Source organism: Leptinotarsa decemlineata, unplaced genomic scaffold (assembly GCF_025532065.1).
Source record: "Leptinotarsa decemlineata unplaced genomic scaffold, Ldec_3_MD MMD2_tig00078422_RagTag_RagTag, whole genome shotgun sequence".
NCBI lineage: Eukaryota > Metazoa > Arthropoda > Insecta > Coleoptera > Chrysomelidae > Leptinotarsa > Leptinotarsa decemlineata.
In genome coordinates, this window is record NW_027412747.1 from 9,917,835 (window position 1) to 9,937,003 (window position 19,169).

At 33.2% G+C, this 19,169-nt stretch overlaps 1 protein-coding gene across 2 annotated transcripts in view; it reads right to left on the minus strand.

Moving 5' to 3' along the window:
• puf (ubiquitinyl hydrolase 1 puf) overlaps window positions 1-19,169 on the minus strand; it is a 93,826-nt gene that overhangs the window by 10,417 nt on the left and 64,240 nt on the right. Inside the window, exons 30-36 of one of the 2 annotated variants that reach the window (XM_074186214.1) lie at window positions 18,230-18,486; window positions 17,933-18,123; window positions 14,022-14,199; window positions 13,777-13,896; window positions 13,599-13,715; window positions 6,768-7,002; window positions 1,471-1,703 (exon numbers count right to left, since the gene is read on the minus strand). In XM_074186214.1, coding sequence (XP_074042315.1) covers window positions 1,471-1,703; window positions 6,768-7,002; window positions 13,599-13,715; window positions 13,777-13,896; window positions 14,022-14,199; window positions 17,933-18,123; window positions 18,230-18,486 — 1,331 coding nt within the window. Of the gene's footprint in view, window positions 1-1,470; window positions 1,704-6,767; window positions 7,003-13,598; window positions 13,716-13,776; window positions 13,897-14,021; window positions 14,200-17,932; window positions 18,124-18,229; window positions 18,487-19,169 lie in introns of those variants that run through there. The other variant, XM_074186215.1, reaches the window with a different exon arrangement.

Consider the following 19,169-nt stretch of genomic DNA (forward strand, 5'->3'; position numbering starts at 1 on the left):
GTCAGTGTAATAAATATACAGTTAAAAACATTTAAAAATTGAAATCAATTAAATGTGAGACATTTTAGTAGGTAAAATCTGAAGGGATGGTATCTTTAAAATATTCATCAGTTGAGTAGTATGCTCTATTTAGAAGAAAGTTTTTAAGTTTATTTTTGAGTGTTGTTTTAGAGAGGCTTCTTAGTGCATTTGGAAGTTTGTTATAGATTTTTATTAGAGTATACGGTATATTTTTCTGAATATAAGTAAAATTAGGAATATTAGTAACCAAATCTGCTTTATTTCTTGTTGGGTAGATGTGTGCTTTATCAAAGTCGTTAAAAAGCTTTGGATTGCTTTTAATAAACATTATGCTGTCAAGAATATACTGACTGTATAGGGTCAGTACTTTCTTTTCTATGAATAAAGGTTTACAGCTATCAGTTTGTTTGGATTTATAAATAATTCTTAGGCAACGTTTTTGAAGTGAAAAAAAATTTTTTAACGTTCACAGATGCACCCCAAAAAATTAGGCAAAAAATTATATATATATATATATATATATATATATATATATATATATATATATATATGTGTGTGTGTGTATATATGTGCATATATGTGTTATATATGTGTATGTATATATATATATATATATATATATATATATATATATATATATATATATATATATATATATATATATATATATATATGTGTATGTTATTTTGTGTAATAGTATTGTTTTCATATGCTTTGTCAATAAGATTTTTTTCTTAGACAATAAAGTACAGTGATTGATTGATTGAAATATTATTTGCAAAACTTGAAGAACATCATACATACAATGGTTGAGAGATAACCTTAAAGGTGAAAAATAAAATTTCAATTAGCAGTTTTATAATGTCATATTACTGGTTTGTTTTCATAAAAAAATTAATTCCTACATAGATCATTTTTTGAACTGATCCTACTAATGTTAACTCAGAAATGGCAAGAAAAACAAGGTTGGTCACAAGGTTGGTCGAATTTGACAAATTGGGGACGGAGGGGCAATGAAAATCTTTCTGCAGAACTTGACAATCAATGTTCGGTTTTGAAATATCTGCAAAAAATTAAATTATTTTCAATACAGTACTAGTAAACTTTCAAGAGATATTCTATGTATGTCTTTATTTTATGTATACGAATAATATTGCCATCTACTTTTTGAATACATCTCTGACAGGAATTAATTGTATGGCGCAACTCTGATGATGATTTTCCAAAAAAAATCAACGAAAAATACAAGTTGTGACATGCCTGAATTTGTAGTGATAGTGGCTACTAAAATTGATGTTAAAATTGAAAAAAAAAAAAGTTAATGACGGATTCCAACGAATGAAATGTCACATTGAAAATTATTTTAGTGAAAATTCAAGCTGTATTACTGCACAATCGAATTGATATCAACAATTGTTTGAAAATATGAAAGTTGAAAAAAATCATTACCCTACTGCATTCCAACTGATTGTGAGGCACCGTCATTTGGACCATGGGCCTGAGAGGACGGGCACCTCCTTTGCCTGCGACGATGGGTAAGGAATGACCCCTCCTAGGGAAATACGGCCCCAGGGGCACGGCATCTTGACTGTCTTGAAAGGCAGAGTGGCAGTGTGACAACAGCGGTACCAGCACTTGCATAGCCTCTGGTGTCATAATCACAATGAATTCTTTGAGTACATCTGAAACGATAGAAAGCACAAAACTGGTCAAGTCTTGAACTCATCAATGGATTTGTTGTTGTCAGTCATGACCCCCTTTAAAGGTCGAGGACATTTAAATATCGGTTATGATGATGAAGTAGAATAGAATAATAATAATTGTAAATTATTGAACAAAATTACAATTTCACTCAACTGGTCTTCGACCGAAGTCCTTCCGCCTTTGTAACAAAATTGCTTTGAAATAACATAGCTTATGTTACAATAGGTTTGTTCTAGCAGCGATTTCAAACGATACGGAATCGTACGAAGCATGCGCATACGAATATAGGCGTTCTAGCAAAGCAAATCCAGGATTCGAACTAATAGTCGCATGTTCTAGCGAAGACGAAATCCAGTTTGCAAACCGTATGAGAACTGTCGAAGTAGTCCAGAGGAATTCGTAAGGATTTTCAGTTTGTGACATGCGCAAATATTCGGAGTGATCGAGTGATCCGATATCACGTTTGTTATGATTTTGGAATATGGATTTGTTGGTTATGTTATGTACTAAAGAAATGAGAAACCAAAATAGAAATATTTAGTGGCTTGATAATTGGTTTAAAAATCTTATAAAAATTTATAGAACGGCAATCCTCAAAACTGTCCATTTTTTCATATTTGCGTTTGGAAATTCAGGTGAGTAAAATGATTTTATGTTTTTGAATGAAAATCAAGCAAGAATTTGATGATTTTCAACTATGCATCAACTATTCAACTCCATTATTACAGGTAGGATTAGCCGAAATGTCATCAGAGTCATCAAGCTCTGAATCAAATTGGGGAAATAATTCTGAATCATCCAATGATGAGGAACTTGTCGAAATGCTGTTTCATCACCATGAGGAAGAGGATGAAGATAATCACATCAATAGAGATGCTGCAGACCACAGAAATTTTGTAGCTTGACAAATTTTAAGATAGCAATAAAATTGTAATATTTCTGTTTGTTGATGTTCATTTCATTGTTTGGCATAAGTTAAATAAACATCCATTCAGGTAAAATAAGAATTATTTTTAAAACAGTATAAAAATATAATTTGCTCAAGGGTGGGTACTTTACGACCGGATTAAGAGTCAATTAAAGTAATCGGTGCTGAGAATGACACCACATCCTGTCATTTGCTAGAGAGACAGCACAGCCCTAGCACTGATTATTTTAACGGGCTGTTAATCAGGTCGTAAAGTACTCGTCCTAACACATAAACTAATAACTTCTTTCTATATAATATCACATAACAGGAACCCTATGTATGACATAAGATATCAAACTAAATCCCTCATACTAACATTGAATTCAGAATATTTATCAACATCTGAATTCTTATTTTTGCTCATTTGTCTGAGCAAATTATTTCTTGTTTCTAATAATTCATTTCTCTTTTTTCTTATTTATAACTTTTCTTTTTCCAATTTCAACATTTCTTCTATTTTGATTTTTCCATTTTGACCAAGCCGATGACTATTCAAGCCAATTCAATATGTTCATTTTTATCGGTTTTCACCTTCACTTTTCGCTGCACAAAATATAAATTTCAAATTTCCAACTAATAAGTTAGTTTAAATGACAATTTGACAATTGACATTTATCAACACAAATAAGCGTTCTAGCAGGACATGAATCCCAAACTATTTTCAACCAGTCTCACGGCATACATGCGCAGTTGGCCAGTCCATAACACCAGCTTCAAATCATCCGAAATTTCTTGCTAGAACAAACCTAAAATCAAAAAAAAATATATGGATATAAAAATGAAGAAACAAAACAATTTCATTGATAAAGTTGGGTTAATTTTTCCAACAGTTTTTATGTTGGGTGTCGATGTCATACTCTTGTATGGGGGTTTCTTGTCACAGCATACTTTCTAATGATTTCTATATTGCTGTCTTTTCTAGCAAACTTCTGAGTAAGTGACGGTAGTCTTTCCTCGATAGGGATAATACCAGTGAGTTGGTACAGCAGAGCTTTGGAGGGTTGTGTTTGGGGTTATTGGGATGCCTTAATCTTGTTATTTTTCTTATAGGCGTTGTTTCAGATAATTTAATTGTTTGCAAGGCCCTTTGTTTGTATTCAATAAGTTGGCGACAGATTAGTTTATATGCTATATAATCAGCAAGCTGCTGATATGTTTGCACCTGCTCCTGGGTTTGTCAAACTTAAGAAATGTGCGGCTCTTGCAATCACTTTATTTTTTGTTATTGACGTGGCTGTTGAAATTTAGTCTGGAATCAAGCGTAACACCTAGGTAATTAACTGTCGATTTTGCAAGTGAGATATGTTGGAAAACGTTGAATAAATATGATGAACTAAGACTTAGATGTATTTGGCTGGAGCCTCCATTTATTGAACCAGTTATTGTTGATAGATGTTCCAAATTGTTAATAACTTTGTCTAGCGTTTGATCAAGCGCATTTAGGACGGTGTCATCTGCATACTGGAGAATATATGCTGCCTGAAGTGGCTGATATTCCCTTGTTGGTGATGATAAATACAGAGCTGTAAAGTTATATAACAATGGTGAGAGCGGTGGACCCTGTGGAACTCCCTGCTCTGGGATAAATTTGTCTGAAAAACTACTCAGTATTTTAACTCTCAGTTTCCTGCCACTTAGCGGATTCTTAATTGTATGTACTAGATAGTTAGAATAACCCAGTAGTTTGAATAAAAGACCCTTGTGCCAGATACTATCGAATGCTTTGTTCATATCCAGAAAGATCGCTGCTGTTTTGTTGTTGTTCAGATTGGTTGTTTCAATGTTGTTCGTGAGAATCGTGAGAGGATGTATAGTAGATCTTCCTTGTCTAAATCCAAACTGGTAGTTTGGAATTGTATCATTAAGCATTTGGAGTAAACGGTTTCGTAAAAAATTTTCAAAGTTTTTACCAATTACCAACTGTCTGGAAGGAAGTGATCATCTAGGAAGGAGATTGTGAAGTGTATGCATTCATTTCAATGATTGTTTATGGCTGGAGGATTTGCTCGTCTGGCTTTTAGTCAGAGGTGTGTTTGGACTAGAGTACTTCCTTTGGTCCGGTTATGTAATTGATAACTGACCAGTCTCTGTATGATGTGGTCTTTGCTTCCACAAACAATGAGCAATGAATATTATTATTCTCAATGTAGTTGCAAATGATGTGTTTTCTGTATGAGTAGCTGTTTATGTTGCAATATAGCAGATTAATTATTTTGGACAAAAATGTACTGGATATTATTGTTGACTGGTTCTGTTGGAGAGATGGGGCCTTCAGATCCAAGATCAAAGATGAGTATGTAAACACGGTTACCGGAAAAGACAGCTGTGGTATCTACATTGAAATTGTTTACAAATCTGTTTCTCAATTTTTGAATTAGTTCCTGTCTATTAGTGTTTATCGGGTTGTTCAGTTCATTGACATATGAGTTGATGATAAAATCATGAACTGCTAGGGCTTAGTGAATTCTGCAGTTTTTCTTCTTTTCTTGTATTTCACGCGATTTTTTGTTGATAGATTTAATTTGTATATTAGGTACCTCTGGAATCGGTGAGGTGGGTCTCATCGGGCATTTAAATGACCACGCTTGATATTCCTCGAAACCACATTCTGTACATTTCTGTGGTAAGATGGAGGTACACTGGTTCTCTGGATGTAAACCCTGGCATTTGGGACATTTTGGTTGGGTGTCACAGGTTTCTGTTGAATGAGAGAAGGAAAGGTATTTGTTACAAGGTTTTGGAGTTGGAGGGGGAGGTTTACTTGCATAAACTGAATAATATCGAAAATTGTAGTAGACTCCATCTTTCAGTAGGGTTTCAAATGTAGTGAGTGATCCATTGATAATTCTTATAAATGATGTTGGCAATCAGGTTTGTCTGGAGATGATTCTTCTGCAAAATCTGTTCTCAAGGTCGCTGTTATTCAGATGGTTGCTTTTGTTTTCTTCGCTGATTTCTCGTTCTATGCCACTTATAACAAAAGAGTAGCTTCTTGTTTGTGAGGCGGATTTGGGGGCTGTAGAATTAGGTTGAGTTTCTCTGAAATTGCTCATCTTCTTGAATAATACAAGTCTTTCAAGAGTATCTGTAACTATCTTCAAATCATTATTTGTTTTGAGAATGAATCCTTTTTGTGTTCTAATTATCCAATCGGTGACCTGAGGAAATAGTTTTTCCCATTCTTGAATACCCTGTATCTGCAGCTAGAAAGAAAGTGTGCTGGCATTTTTATGGGTAATTTCTTTCATCAATGGTGAGAAGTTTTTTTATTGTTAGTTTTTTTGGATTGGAATGATTATCTATTGTTTTTGTGGAGGTTGAGGGATTAGAATTAGTACAGTTGAGTGAACCCAAAATAGTTCGTTGGATTTCTTCTGGATCTGGATGACTTCTTTGGAAGGTACTTTTCAGACGTCTTCTTGGTGTTCGTTTATGCATCACTTTTCTCCATTGTCCGTCATCCTGAATTTCCATTTCACTGTAATACTCCTCTGTTTCGGTATCCATAGTTAATTTCTATATAATCACATGTACTAAGTAGCAGGTGTTTTCTCTTTGACTGATAAATGTGAACTCAGTAAGTAAAAAAGAAATTATAAAAATTGCATTTTCACAATTTAATCTATATTATGTGGCATCTTCCTAGAAGAATGTGGTGTCGCGTAAATGTCTGTGTCGCGATAATACCCCTCACTATTTTTGACAATTAAACTAGGTTAGAATGAGATAACCTGTTTCTGAGAAGTTCTGTTTTTTCATTTCTACTTATGAGGGTTCTTTTATCCTCTTACACCATCATTTTCTAGTTTTTCTAGTATAATAGTGTTATTGGGGCTGTAGGAAGCTATACACCTTTAAATAAATTATTATAATTTCTTGCATTTATTTTTTCTATGACGTTGTAGACTGCAGTCTCAATAGATTCTTCTATCAAGTACTGATGCTTTCGGGAAACTTTGGCATATACTACAATTTTTTATAAGCTAATGTGACCAATTATAAAGTTGAATGACTTCTCCGGTTGACTATAATGGAAAATCTAACTTGCAACATAATCAAAAGAGAAACTTACCTATACACAGAGCCCTCATTTCGGGGGGATTATACGTATTGAGTAAAGTCGCCAATTTTCTAAGAACCTCAAGCCAGTCTTTCGTTGCAAGCAGAATGCCTCGAGCATCTTTGTTATCTCTGTATGATCTAATGCACTGCATCAGGTCCTGCATTATCGTCAAAATGTCCAACATGTCGCCGACGACGTGACAAGCAGTCGCTTCGTGTAGCATGACGTGGAGATTCTGGAAACTCTGTAAAAAAAAATTACATTTATAATTTTTATGATTTATCGTTTGATGTCCGTGAATGAATTCAAAAATATGATGTTTTCCCTAGATACTTTTTCTCTGTCAATTTATTGAAAATATATAAACAATTTGAAATCGTGATTATTCTTTCTTTTGTTAGAAGACGATTTATAAGTAGGTCACCCTAACATACAAAAATTAATATCTGGGGATTATACATATATAATTCAGACATTTACTGCTTATATTTACAATGTTTTCTCTTAAATATTACAGGTGATTTTGATGTTTCAATTTCCACTGTAAATTCTTCTCTAAGTCCCCTGTAGAATAATAACTTCATTTGACTTATAAGATTATATTTGGATGAATAGAAATTTCTACTGTTATCATTCTCAATGTCTTTTGTGAACCTATTACACATACCTCTGTTTTGTAATTTTTGCAGTGCTGAAATTTTATTCAACAATCATTATTCTGGCTTGAAGATATTCTTGAAAAAAAAAAGTTTTCTCAGATATTGAATGGAACTGGAAATGGTAATTGTTAAATGGAAATGAAAGTCCATATCAAAACTTATTAGTGTAAAATATTCGCTATAAAAGGTTCACAAAACAGAGGCAATATAAGAAGGAATGATGCATTGTATAGCAAAATAAGTGTACCTATTTTGTAAACCTTTTATAGTGAACTCTATTAGTGAGTTATGTTATAGTTTTTTCTGTATTGATCAATCTTTAATGAAGTCAATTATATCATCATTAATTTTTAATTGCTAATGTTTAAATTTATGTATTTGTAAGATATTCACTATAGAGATTTACAAAACCGTGAAATGCTTATAAGAGCTTTTTCAAGCAGAAACGTTGTATTGTATAGGGAAATATGCAAAGATATTCTTGAAAAAATCAGTAAGTTATGTTATAGTTGTTTCTGATATTTTTGCTTACATAATCGAAGTAAACCTGGAGTGATACTGTATTATTTATACTTCCCCAATTATCAGTTACACCATTTTGATATTGAAAGTGGTATCTTTTCTTCGGATTGGTACTACAAAGCAAAATCTATTTATTCAACAGGCAACAGTGCATGTCATTGTATTCGTCTGTTATTTGTACATGCATAATGTCAGTTATAATGGAACTAGCTTTATGGATTTTTGATTGATTATTTGGAACTAATAGTGACTTTGTGAATGTATTTTTTTATATTATCATAATGATAACTTGAAAGAATTAGTCAAAGCTCAGTCAGATAATGTCCCAGAGGTAGATGCAGTTTTTTCCAAATAAAAATGCGGTAAGTCAAAGCCAAAAGGTTAAAAATTCTGATATAACACACAGCAATGTCTTGATAGCATAATGAAATTCTTGGTTTCATATTATACCTGATATGAAAGATTGAGGTTTTAATAAACTAATGAATAGATAACGTTTCAGGAACGTTATTACATTCAGTGGACAAAGTAGAAAACTAATAATGACATTTCGTTATATTCTCTGCAATTTTACCTACAATGAAATAGTCTTCACACAAGAAAAAAGTGGTCTTTAATAAAAACTCTTCAGATTCATATCAAATGGAACTTTTATAGAAGCTTTTTTTTACGTAGACACAGTGGTGTTTTTGCAATATGGCGCCATATATTTGTAAACCGTTTCTTCAGAAACAGTAAAGTGCACAACTTAAATTTTATTCAGTATCTAATGACAAAAATAAAATGTTCAGGCTACACCGTTACTGTGCAGCCTGAATAGAAATATACTTATTCATTTGTTAAAGCAGTACATAATATGTTACAACAGCTGATTAACGGAAAAACATATTTTTTTTTAAAAGTGGTACTACACAGATGTACCTACTTTATTAGACTAGTCATACATACAGTTCCAAATGAGTAATAGGTATTAAACACATCAATTTACATTTAACAACACATTTAAAATATTGATATATTGAAAGTTATGTACGTTTAAAATGTAAACAGGATAATTTTTCAACTCTGCAGAAACTCTTCCACACAATAAAATGCGTTTCTTATCAAAAATGTATATAAAAGGGATTTAAAGCATTTCGTGCCTTCAACATTTATTTCATCAACCAGTTTGTTTTTTATGTGGTTATAAAATAAGATGCATTTATGCATATGGGAATTTTGGCTTATGATTAGCCTTCAGAATGTTTCATATAAGTTATTGCTCCTCTCGTCACAAAAGAATAATACAACCAGTAGGCTCTCTTACCACGTAACATGACCGCTCTTAGGATGAGATTCTCATACAACGCGTTCAGTGCTGTAGTATCGAAGGATTTGATGGTACCATGGACATCGGATTATTTATAATAAACGGTCGGAAATTGATATTGTGTTTAGTTTATTCGCTGTTGTTATTATTATTATTAGTTTTTGTAGTTGGTTATAAGTAATTTACCACAAAATATTCTATAATAACCTTAAATTTCGTTTTTATATGAGCGCACGCCTATAAAGAACGAAATTGGCTCCACACTTCGTTTCGAGGTCACCGAGAACTTTGTGAATTCATGAATGAAAGTAGTGGGAGTGGACTTACTGGTTAATTTTACTATGCTATGTAATTATGATAAGAGCTGTTTTTAGGTAACTCCTGTAATTGTTTTTTTACGTTTAAAGTACTGTTAGGATAGATAATTCTACAAATATTTGGTCAATATGACTTGAATCTCCTCAGAATATCAAGCCATACGACATATTCGACTGTACCAGACCACAGCAAAACAACATTAATATACCCGGCCCTTCAGTTTCCTCAGTTAAAAGCAATTTTTACTCAGTTTATTATTTACTATTTTATTATGACTTTCCCAGCTCACTTTGTGATCAAGAGTGACACCTAACAATTTAGTTGTTGTGACTATTTCACTATTAACACATAAACCACTGGTAGTACACCACTAATAAAATTGTTGTGCGACATTATTGGCAGTGTGTACTGTTTTGTCTAGATTTCCATCAGATATTTTCATTGTTGTTTCATCTGTATAAATAATATTTTTTGCATGAATGCATGATAAATGAATGTCATTGACAAAGATAGTGAATAGTATTGGACCTAGTATTGATCTTTGGGGTACCCTGACATTGACAATTATTTCTTAGGATTTAGCATTTTTCAACATGATTATTTGTTATTTGTTTTGCGATGTTTAAGATTTGATATTATCCAATTTAATGATGGTACTCTAACAACGATGTCGTACTGTGTCAAATGCTTTACTTAAATCAAAGAAGAGAGTGATTGAAGCAAAATTAAAAAAAGTTCACGTTAAGAAGAGAATGACGTCATTTTTGGTAATTTTGAATATCTACCATAACAACGTTGAAATTCCCACTGAAATGCGTTCAATAGCAATGAAACTAGTAGAATTTCATTTTGTAAGTTGCTCAACTGATAATAAAATTTCAGAAGTTGCCGAATCGAAAATACTTTTCTCAAACCACAATCGGTGGATTTAGTTGCAAAGTAAATGAGATTGTTATTAAAGCTGAATTGATACATTATAAATTTACGTTGTAGGAATAAACCACCACCTATTTATGGAGCTGATACGCTTGCAGAAAAATATGGGCATCAAGTACTTCGTCTTCCAGCATATCACTGCATGTTTAATCCCATCGAACATCTTTGGGGATTAAGAAAAAAATTTTATAGGGATAATGTGGGAAGATATGGCACTTCAGCTGACAAATCCTGGGCTATATGGAAAGAAGCTTTAGACAAAGCTACACCTGATGTATGGGCTAAAACTATTCGACATACTGAACAAAACATAAAATTATATTGGGACAGAGAAGTTGTGTTTGACATGGAAGATGTTCAGCCTCTCATAATAAATTTCAATTCCGATGATGACTATGACGATGATGATGACGAGTTGTGATAAAAAAATATATACAATTAAACGAATTTAAATAAAATATTTTCTTTTTCATTACTTATTATGAAAAAAAGGTGAAGTGCCACTATAATTGTATTTCATCTAAATAAGATTTACAATTAAACAAATCAACTACAAAAAAATTGGAAGGTTCGAAATGGTGCACATGTTGGCAACGCCGTAACTTGTCATCTTGTGACGTCATTCTCTTCTTAACGTGAACAACCTAAAATTGTCCCCTCCTATATTCTCATCTTCTCAATTGGACTTCCTGGAAATCTATTCTGATGTCAATGAAGATGTATCCGAATTTTACAAAGTGATTTAGTCCATACTTGAATTATACATTCCAAAAACTCCTAATTTTGTCAGAAAGTACCCACCTTGGTTCAGTGAAGATACTATGAAAGAAATCAAAACAAAGAATAGAATTTTCAAAAAACTGAAAACATCGAACTCACAACAATTTAAAAGAACAATATATAGACAGAGCCGAAAAATCTATCAAAACTGATCCCTGATTACACAAAGTAAAAAAAGGACTTATATTATTCCTGGAATACTTTATGTGGATGACATAGAATGTAAAAACCCTTCAAGTATTCTAAATGCATTTTCAGATTATTTTAGCATTGTTTATACTACCCCAATTGATAATATTGCCATTGATGAGAATACACCACTGTCAAATACACCAACTATCTCACTTGGGAAATTAAGTGAAGACGACGTTCAGATTGCTCTGGAAAAACTTTAACCCAAACAAACCTGTGACTATGATAATATCCCTAGCTTTTTTGTGAAATATTGTTCCTGTGTATTTGCCAAGCCCCTCCAAATAATATATAACAGAGCATTGAATACTTGTACATTTTCCGACGTTTGGAAAAACTCAAAAATATACCCAATGTTTTAATCTGGAGCTATCAATCAAATAAGAAATTATCGTCCTAACACATTATTGTCAAACTTTGCAAAAGCTTTTGAAATCTCAATATACGAGGTTCAGCTATTAAATAACGAGACTGCGCGCCTAGGGGACGCCCTAGTGGGGTGATGAAAAAACGAGGAGTGCGTTGGATATCTGGCAATATTTTCTATTCACGTACCAAAACATGTTTTCATCACTATTATAGTATTTGTGCAGTAGCGGTTTGAAACTAACGTATTTTTTTCTCATACCGAAAACCATGTGTGACGAAATACAGGAGCAACGTATCGATCTCAAATTTCTCGGTAAATTGAAAAAACTCCGAGTGCTATAAATTGTTGCAAGAGGCCTACGGGGACAATTCTCTACCTCGTGCGCGTGTTTCTGAGTGGTGTAAGCGCTTTAGTGAAGGTCGAGAGAGCAAGGATGTCCAATTCAAAATTCAATGTTGATCGTTTTTTTCGACATTAACGGTATTGTGATGACTGAATGGGTTCCAGAGGGTCAGACTGTCAACCAGACTTACTATTTGTCAGTTTTGGCAACACTGCGAGAACGAGTTCATAAGAAACGGTGCGAGTTGTGGAAGAACAACTTGTGGATTTTGCCCTCACCAAAGAAGTCTTCCACCACTGCTACGATCAATGGAAAAAACGTATGAAAAGGTGTGTGGCGAGGGGAGGGAAGAATATTGAAGGGGAGCATTCGAATGTAGAATAATTTTTCTAATAAAACCCTTTTTGAAACCAGTCTCGTTATTTAATAGCCAGACCTCCTATAATGGAGTATTTCTCAATGTGAAAAATAAAATACAATTTGAGCAACACGGCTTTATATCTAAGGATCAACCATCACCAATCTGATGTACTTCACACAAACTATCAGCAATGTTATTGATAATCAGACTCAAGTAGATACCATATTTAAAGATTTTTCAAAAACTTTAAACAAATTGGACTGTAAAATACTGATATCTAAATTAAATAATCTTGGCTTTGATATGGACCTACTGAACTTCTTTCAATCACACGTTAGTAATCGGTCACAATATGCTGAGTACCGTGGTCATAAATCTAAAACTTTCATTTCAACCAGTGAAGCACCACAGGAAAGCAATTTAGCCCCTCTTCTCTTTTCATTATTTGTGAATGACATAGGCAGAATATAATGAGTAGCATTATTTTATCTGCTGATGACTTGAAATTGTTTAAAGTCATTGAATCTCAAAGAGACTTTAAATTACTCTACGAGAATATTAACTGTTTAGCTTCTTGTTGTGAAACAAATAAATTACCCCTAAATATACAGAAATATCATTACACTACTTATACTTTGAATATCAAACCCGTGGAATACACTTACTCAAATCAAATTATTTTGAATCGGTGTGATGTAACAAAAGATCTTGTAAATAATAAGAGGAAGATTAAACTCTTGAAGATGATCACTTGGTGATCGAAACACGTGTCAAGGTGTTAAAATAACGGTTTGGTGTTGGGATAAAACTCCAGTAATATTCGTTTTGCTTTTCAATTATTCTGTGGTCATAACACTATTTTTATGTATTTGTGGACCTGTGATCCACAGAAACAATATTATTGGTTAGCAACTTTCAGAAATAATATGGATTTACTGAAAGTACCTATTATCGTAAAAATAGAAACTTGCAAGGAACTATGATTTTTGCGAAAATAAAATCTAAGCCAACTAATCATCGATTCACTTCATATTCGATACTGCCACTTACCTCGAAAACAATCTGCAAGCCCCCATTATAAACTACATACAGTTTATCATCATTCGTTTCCAATAGAATCCTAAAAGCTGATATCAAAGTGCCCCAGCTGGTCCTGCCATCAAGACACTCAAAAGAAAACAATAAATTGGAATAATGAAAACACCAAGAGTTTGGGTATATATAGTACCTGCAAGTAGGTCATTAGAGTATTTTTCCTAAAACTGTAGATTTCTCTCTGCTCCGTTTCCGTAGCATCCGGATGTTTCATTACCATCAGCTGCATTAATTTGAATAACTCTTCCACAGCCTTTAAATAAAGAAAATAATAAGAGTACTACAAGGTATTTAAAATAAGTATTATGTTGATTGATGTACAAGAATAAGAACATTTTTTGAATTGCACTTTTTACTGACTCTCTATTGAAAACCAACCTGTGGGTATTGTGTAGGGTGTGGAGTGATGTTTTTGAAAGCCCACTGCAGATTCTGGTGCTGGGCCAGATTTCTAGTAAACACCCTCGATTGTTGGCACATCATCCTCAGTAAACCGTAGTAGGCGGGTAACATGGCACGATTATACATCACTATCTCTTGATCATCGTGATCTGCTCTAAAACAAAATCATTAGTTTTCGAATTGACAGACATGATGATTATAACGCAAACTAAATTCATCAAGTATATATCATTAAAAAAAGGTTTCACTTTTAGCACTTATTATTTTGTTGAAAAATTGTCACAAATTAATCTTCAGTCACTTGAAAAACTAAGACTTAGACCTCTGGATTCTACACAATTTTTTTTCCAGGTAATAACATTTGTTCTGAACTATTAGGAAATGAACTCATGACCCATTAAACTAATTATACCTTTCATGTTCTGGTGAACAGAATACTGAGATTTGCAAATATATATCTCGCAGACATATACATATAGTATGTTTATTAAAATACAGCATATTACAGCAATGGTGCTAGTATGAATTTGTTCAATTTGCATAGATATTTTTTAATTTAAGTCTTTTTACAAAACTGCTAATTAAAATTTGTAAAATGGGTTTCCCATTAATGAAAAAAGTATATAAATATAATCCTATTCATCATAAATTGAACAAAGTGTTAGAACTGATAAAATTTGATGTACCTATAGCTCTAATTATAATACATGGTTTGATACGGGCATTATTACTGGGCCCTAATGAGCCCAGAAATACGATTCAGTTACATGTATATAAATTATAGAAGGTGGCAATAAATCAAAAATAATCGACCACAGGTAGACATTACTCAATTATAAACAATGCCTGCAGATTTGGACCGGCAATCACCATATCTCCTTATCAGAGTGACTTACTTTGGAAACAAATTTACTAAAACTCCTTATGAATTATCTCATTCTTAGAAATCCTTTTCAAATTCACGGGAATGAGAGGGGGAAAAGCCTTCATGGAAAAATCTGACAATTTCGACAAAAAGTTTTCTGGAATATTGAGGAAAGATCTAGAGTCGAAGTGAAAAAATATAAATAAAGAGCGCAGATACCAGAGAAAAAGAAAATACTTGACAGAGACAGCTGACAGTAAATAGAGGCATACTGTTATTATTTGAACGGATAAACATTGTACAACAATTTGTGAAATACAGTTTTATTCAAAAAGTGAAATCAATTTTCTTTAATTTACTACATTGTCACTTATCTATATCTATATGAACCAACGAAAGAAGTAACACAACTGATAAATCCGTAACAAACAGATACTACACTTTGATCTTAGCTAAGAGACAAAACTGCAATATTCTTCTCGACTTGCCTTTCATCAACCAAGTTGGTGTCATCAGTATATCATTATAGATTCACAATGTTTTACTAAATATTGTGATTCTATAATTCAACCATTGAAAAATTATTTCAATTAGTTAAAAAAAATAGCATCGAACTTTGGTTATCCGGACTTGGTAGTCGTGGTTCCATGGAGAGATTAACTCTGAACATTTCGCCCATAATTATGATGAGCATCTTCAGCGGTGGTTGGCAGCAATGCATTGTCGGTAACCTTGTGAATGAAGGGTAGGTAAGATGAACCAAGGATGGGGACCTGGGTGTGCATTTGCATGTTTGGTTTCTTCAGCCTAGATGATCTGATAAAGAAATCCAACAAGCAAACGTGCACTCTTACTTATCTGCTTATCTGCCCTATGTATTCACAAGGTTACTGACAGGATAGGATAAATTACTCCAGGTGAAAACGATTTTCAACCCAACTCGAAAGCTGTCTGCGTGCCTCTGCTCGTCCAAAGATTGTAAAGACCCCCTTTCCAATTCAGGAGTGTTTACTGGGTTCTGTTCTCCTGCAGGTCGGTGTATGTCGGTACCATTCTGAAGAGTGTAAGAACCTGACAGTTGGAAAAATTTGCAGCCGCAGAACAGACTATAAGACCAAGAGATACAATTTAAAAAAATAGACATGCTTCACACCACCCGCAACTATTAAACGCATCTAAACCATGAAGCCATAGAAATTTTTAAACACCGGAACAACTTCAAGAGAAAATTAGAAATCACGAAGATCAACAAAATATGGTATCCAACTCTTCGCCGATGCCCCTTCAAACCCGACAATGCCCGAGCCGATCAGGAGAGTCCTCCCCACCACTCTCTATCAATAAGTGTCAATGACAAACTTCGTAGGGTCTCATTAACGAGTCTACCAATGAAGAGGTCACAATGCATTGCTGTCTACCACCGATGAAGATGCCCATCTTAGTTATGGATGAAATGTTAGGAATTAATCTCTCCATTGGGCCACAGCTGACCGTGAAAGTTTGAAATTTCTGTTACAGCGTTTGTAAATAATGTTGATGGATGTAATTGTTACTTCGTGGTGGGAGAACATCATGAAAAAAAAAAAAAAGAAATGAAACTTTGTATGTTTTTTTTGCCATTTGTATTTGTAACTAACGTTACTGCAGTTTCGTCCTGTAAGGACATTTTCAAATGAATACAATAAACTATTTATTAAATTGAAAGGGTATATTTTTAGGAGAGATTAATTTTTGAGAAAGAAAGTTTTTGGCCTTCTACTTCTCCATCTTGATACAGAAAATGTGGGAATCTTCCAAAGAAAGGAAGGAAGCAATCAATTTAAAAAAATGCCCAATTTTTTCGTATCAAGATGGAGAAGTAGAAGGCCAAAAACTTTTTTTCCTAAACTATTTATTGTATTTGTGTGAAAATGTCCTTATAGGATAAAACTGCAGTAACGTTAGTTACAATTATAAGTGGTTTAAAAAATATAAAAAGTTTTATTTGTCATTACTGGAGTTTTTTGCCAACACCAAATCGTTATTTTTAACACCTTGACACGTGTTTCGATCACCAAGTGATTATCTTCAAGAGGAAGATAAAACTGGAAAAACTTGCAAGGCTAACCCTATTTATACTATACAAGTGTACCATACATACAGGTATACCACAACTTTGGTGTTTCAAATTAATTTCACAATATTGCCTATCTACTTGTCCTAAATCGATTTTAACAATGTGCCCTTTTGGTATTGGTCCGTCATCATTATTCATAATATTATTATGTTCACTTATTTCGCCGATCAGTTGCCCATCATATTTTGCAACAAAACCATTCCATAGACCTCAGTTCATTAAGATTAGTTAGGCAACCAGATGCCTATGAGAGTGTAGAAATAAGTAAACATAATAATAATATTATGAATAATGATGACGGACCAATAACAAATAGCATACTATATAGCTTGTTAAAATAATATTTTTAAATTTACTGACTATTACATAAGGACACATTGTAAAAATAGATTTAGGACAAGTAGATAGGCAATATAGTGAAATTAATTTTTATATAGCTGAAAATGGTTTTATATATAGCTATAACATTTAAATATTAGAATAGATGTATTTTAAAATTAATAAATAAGGCAAATTGTAAAATTAATTTAAGAAACCAAAAGTGTGGTATACCTATATGTGTGGTACACCTGTATGGTATACCTATGTAGTATAAATAGGGATAGCCTTGTAATTTTTTCCAGTTTAATCTTCCTCTTGAAGATGATCACTTGGTGATCGAAACACGTGTCGAGGTGTTGGGAAAAAAACTCCAGTAATATTCATTACTACACCAAATGTTCCAAACAGTTCATCACAAGTACATTTCTCATAGAAAAAATGTAGCGACCAAAATGGTGGCTATGTAGAAAAATAGATGAAGGTTCCCTTGGAGAAATGAATTTAATTACAAATTAGTCATTTAGACAAATTACCAACAATTTTATATACGTTTTCATATAGATTTTGAAAGGAGTGAGCACTTACAAAATATAGTTGAATGCAATGTTCTTCGTAACGTGGGCGTTCTGTAGCATCAACTGCACATTCTCCGGACAATCCGTACAGACGTGATTCCAAAATGCCAGTAAAGTTTGCTTATTGTGGTAGGCAGGTATCGAAGGTTCAGAAAGTTTAGGATGAAACAGATGCCAGAGCTGAATGAAATATTGTCCAAACTATAAAAAAAACGAGTATTAGTCATCAGAATGTTGTTTTAGTAAAAACGGTGTGTTTTAAAAGAGGGCCGCCCAACGCGGGGCAACTCGATGAAACAAACCTTACCATCAATTTCTCAGTCCTGGATATGCAACAATACATCATCAGAGCGAAATAAGTAGTTAGTTTCATGGTACCGTGCTGTTGCATATCTGTATAATGTTTGGCGCCTGAAAGTAACCTTAGTAAAGCTGTATATATTTGGTGAAGGACGGCTTGGGCTTCAGAGGTAAGTTGCGGCTCTCGATTGGATCGGTGCGTCGCGCGAAAGCCTTGACGGAAGGCGGTGCTCGGAACGAGCGAGACTAGAAGATAACCAGCAGCTGAAAATTAAAGACATGTGTGAAAACTACATGATCATGAACTCAAGAAGTATTTTTAATTTTAATTAAAACAGTTTTATAGGTTGAATGATGAAACTTACTTATTGCATAATAAACAGTTTGACTCTCCAGTACTTGAGTCGATTAATGTTGCAAAGAATATTAAAGAAGAATAAAAAGAAAATTTGGCAGTATGAAGATGAAGTTTATTTCATCTTCTGAAGACGCCAACTTGGTTGGCGAAACGCGCGATTAGAGTATTGCAGTTTTGGTGTTTGGGAAAAGTGATTTGTTTTGGATAAAAAACAGAAACAAAAACTAGTTTTCAAGTTATACCTAGATCATATTTCTCATCAACTTTTTGGATTAGTGTATCTTCTAAATGATGAGTAAAACCTATAGTTCATGTGTTTCGAGAAAAAGTAATCGCTCAGCGTTTTCTTCTATTTAACAATAGCTCATTTTCGTTACAAAAATGATAAAACGGATCAAACTCATTAATACAGTTTACTGTATGATTTTCACTATAAAGGGTTTTACAAAAACCGCGTATTATTAACCCTTGAGAAAGCTATTGTATAGCAAAATACGTATCACGGTTTTGTAAAACACTTTAAAGTGAAAATCATACAATAAACTGTATTAATGAGTTTTTTAGAACAAAAGTTGATTAGAGAAGGCCA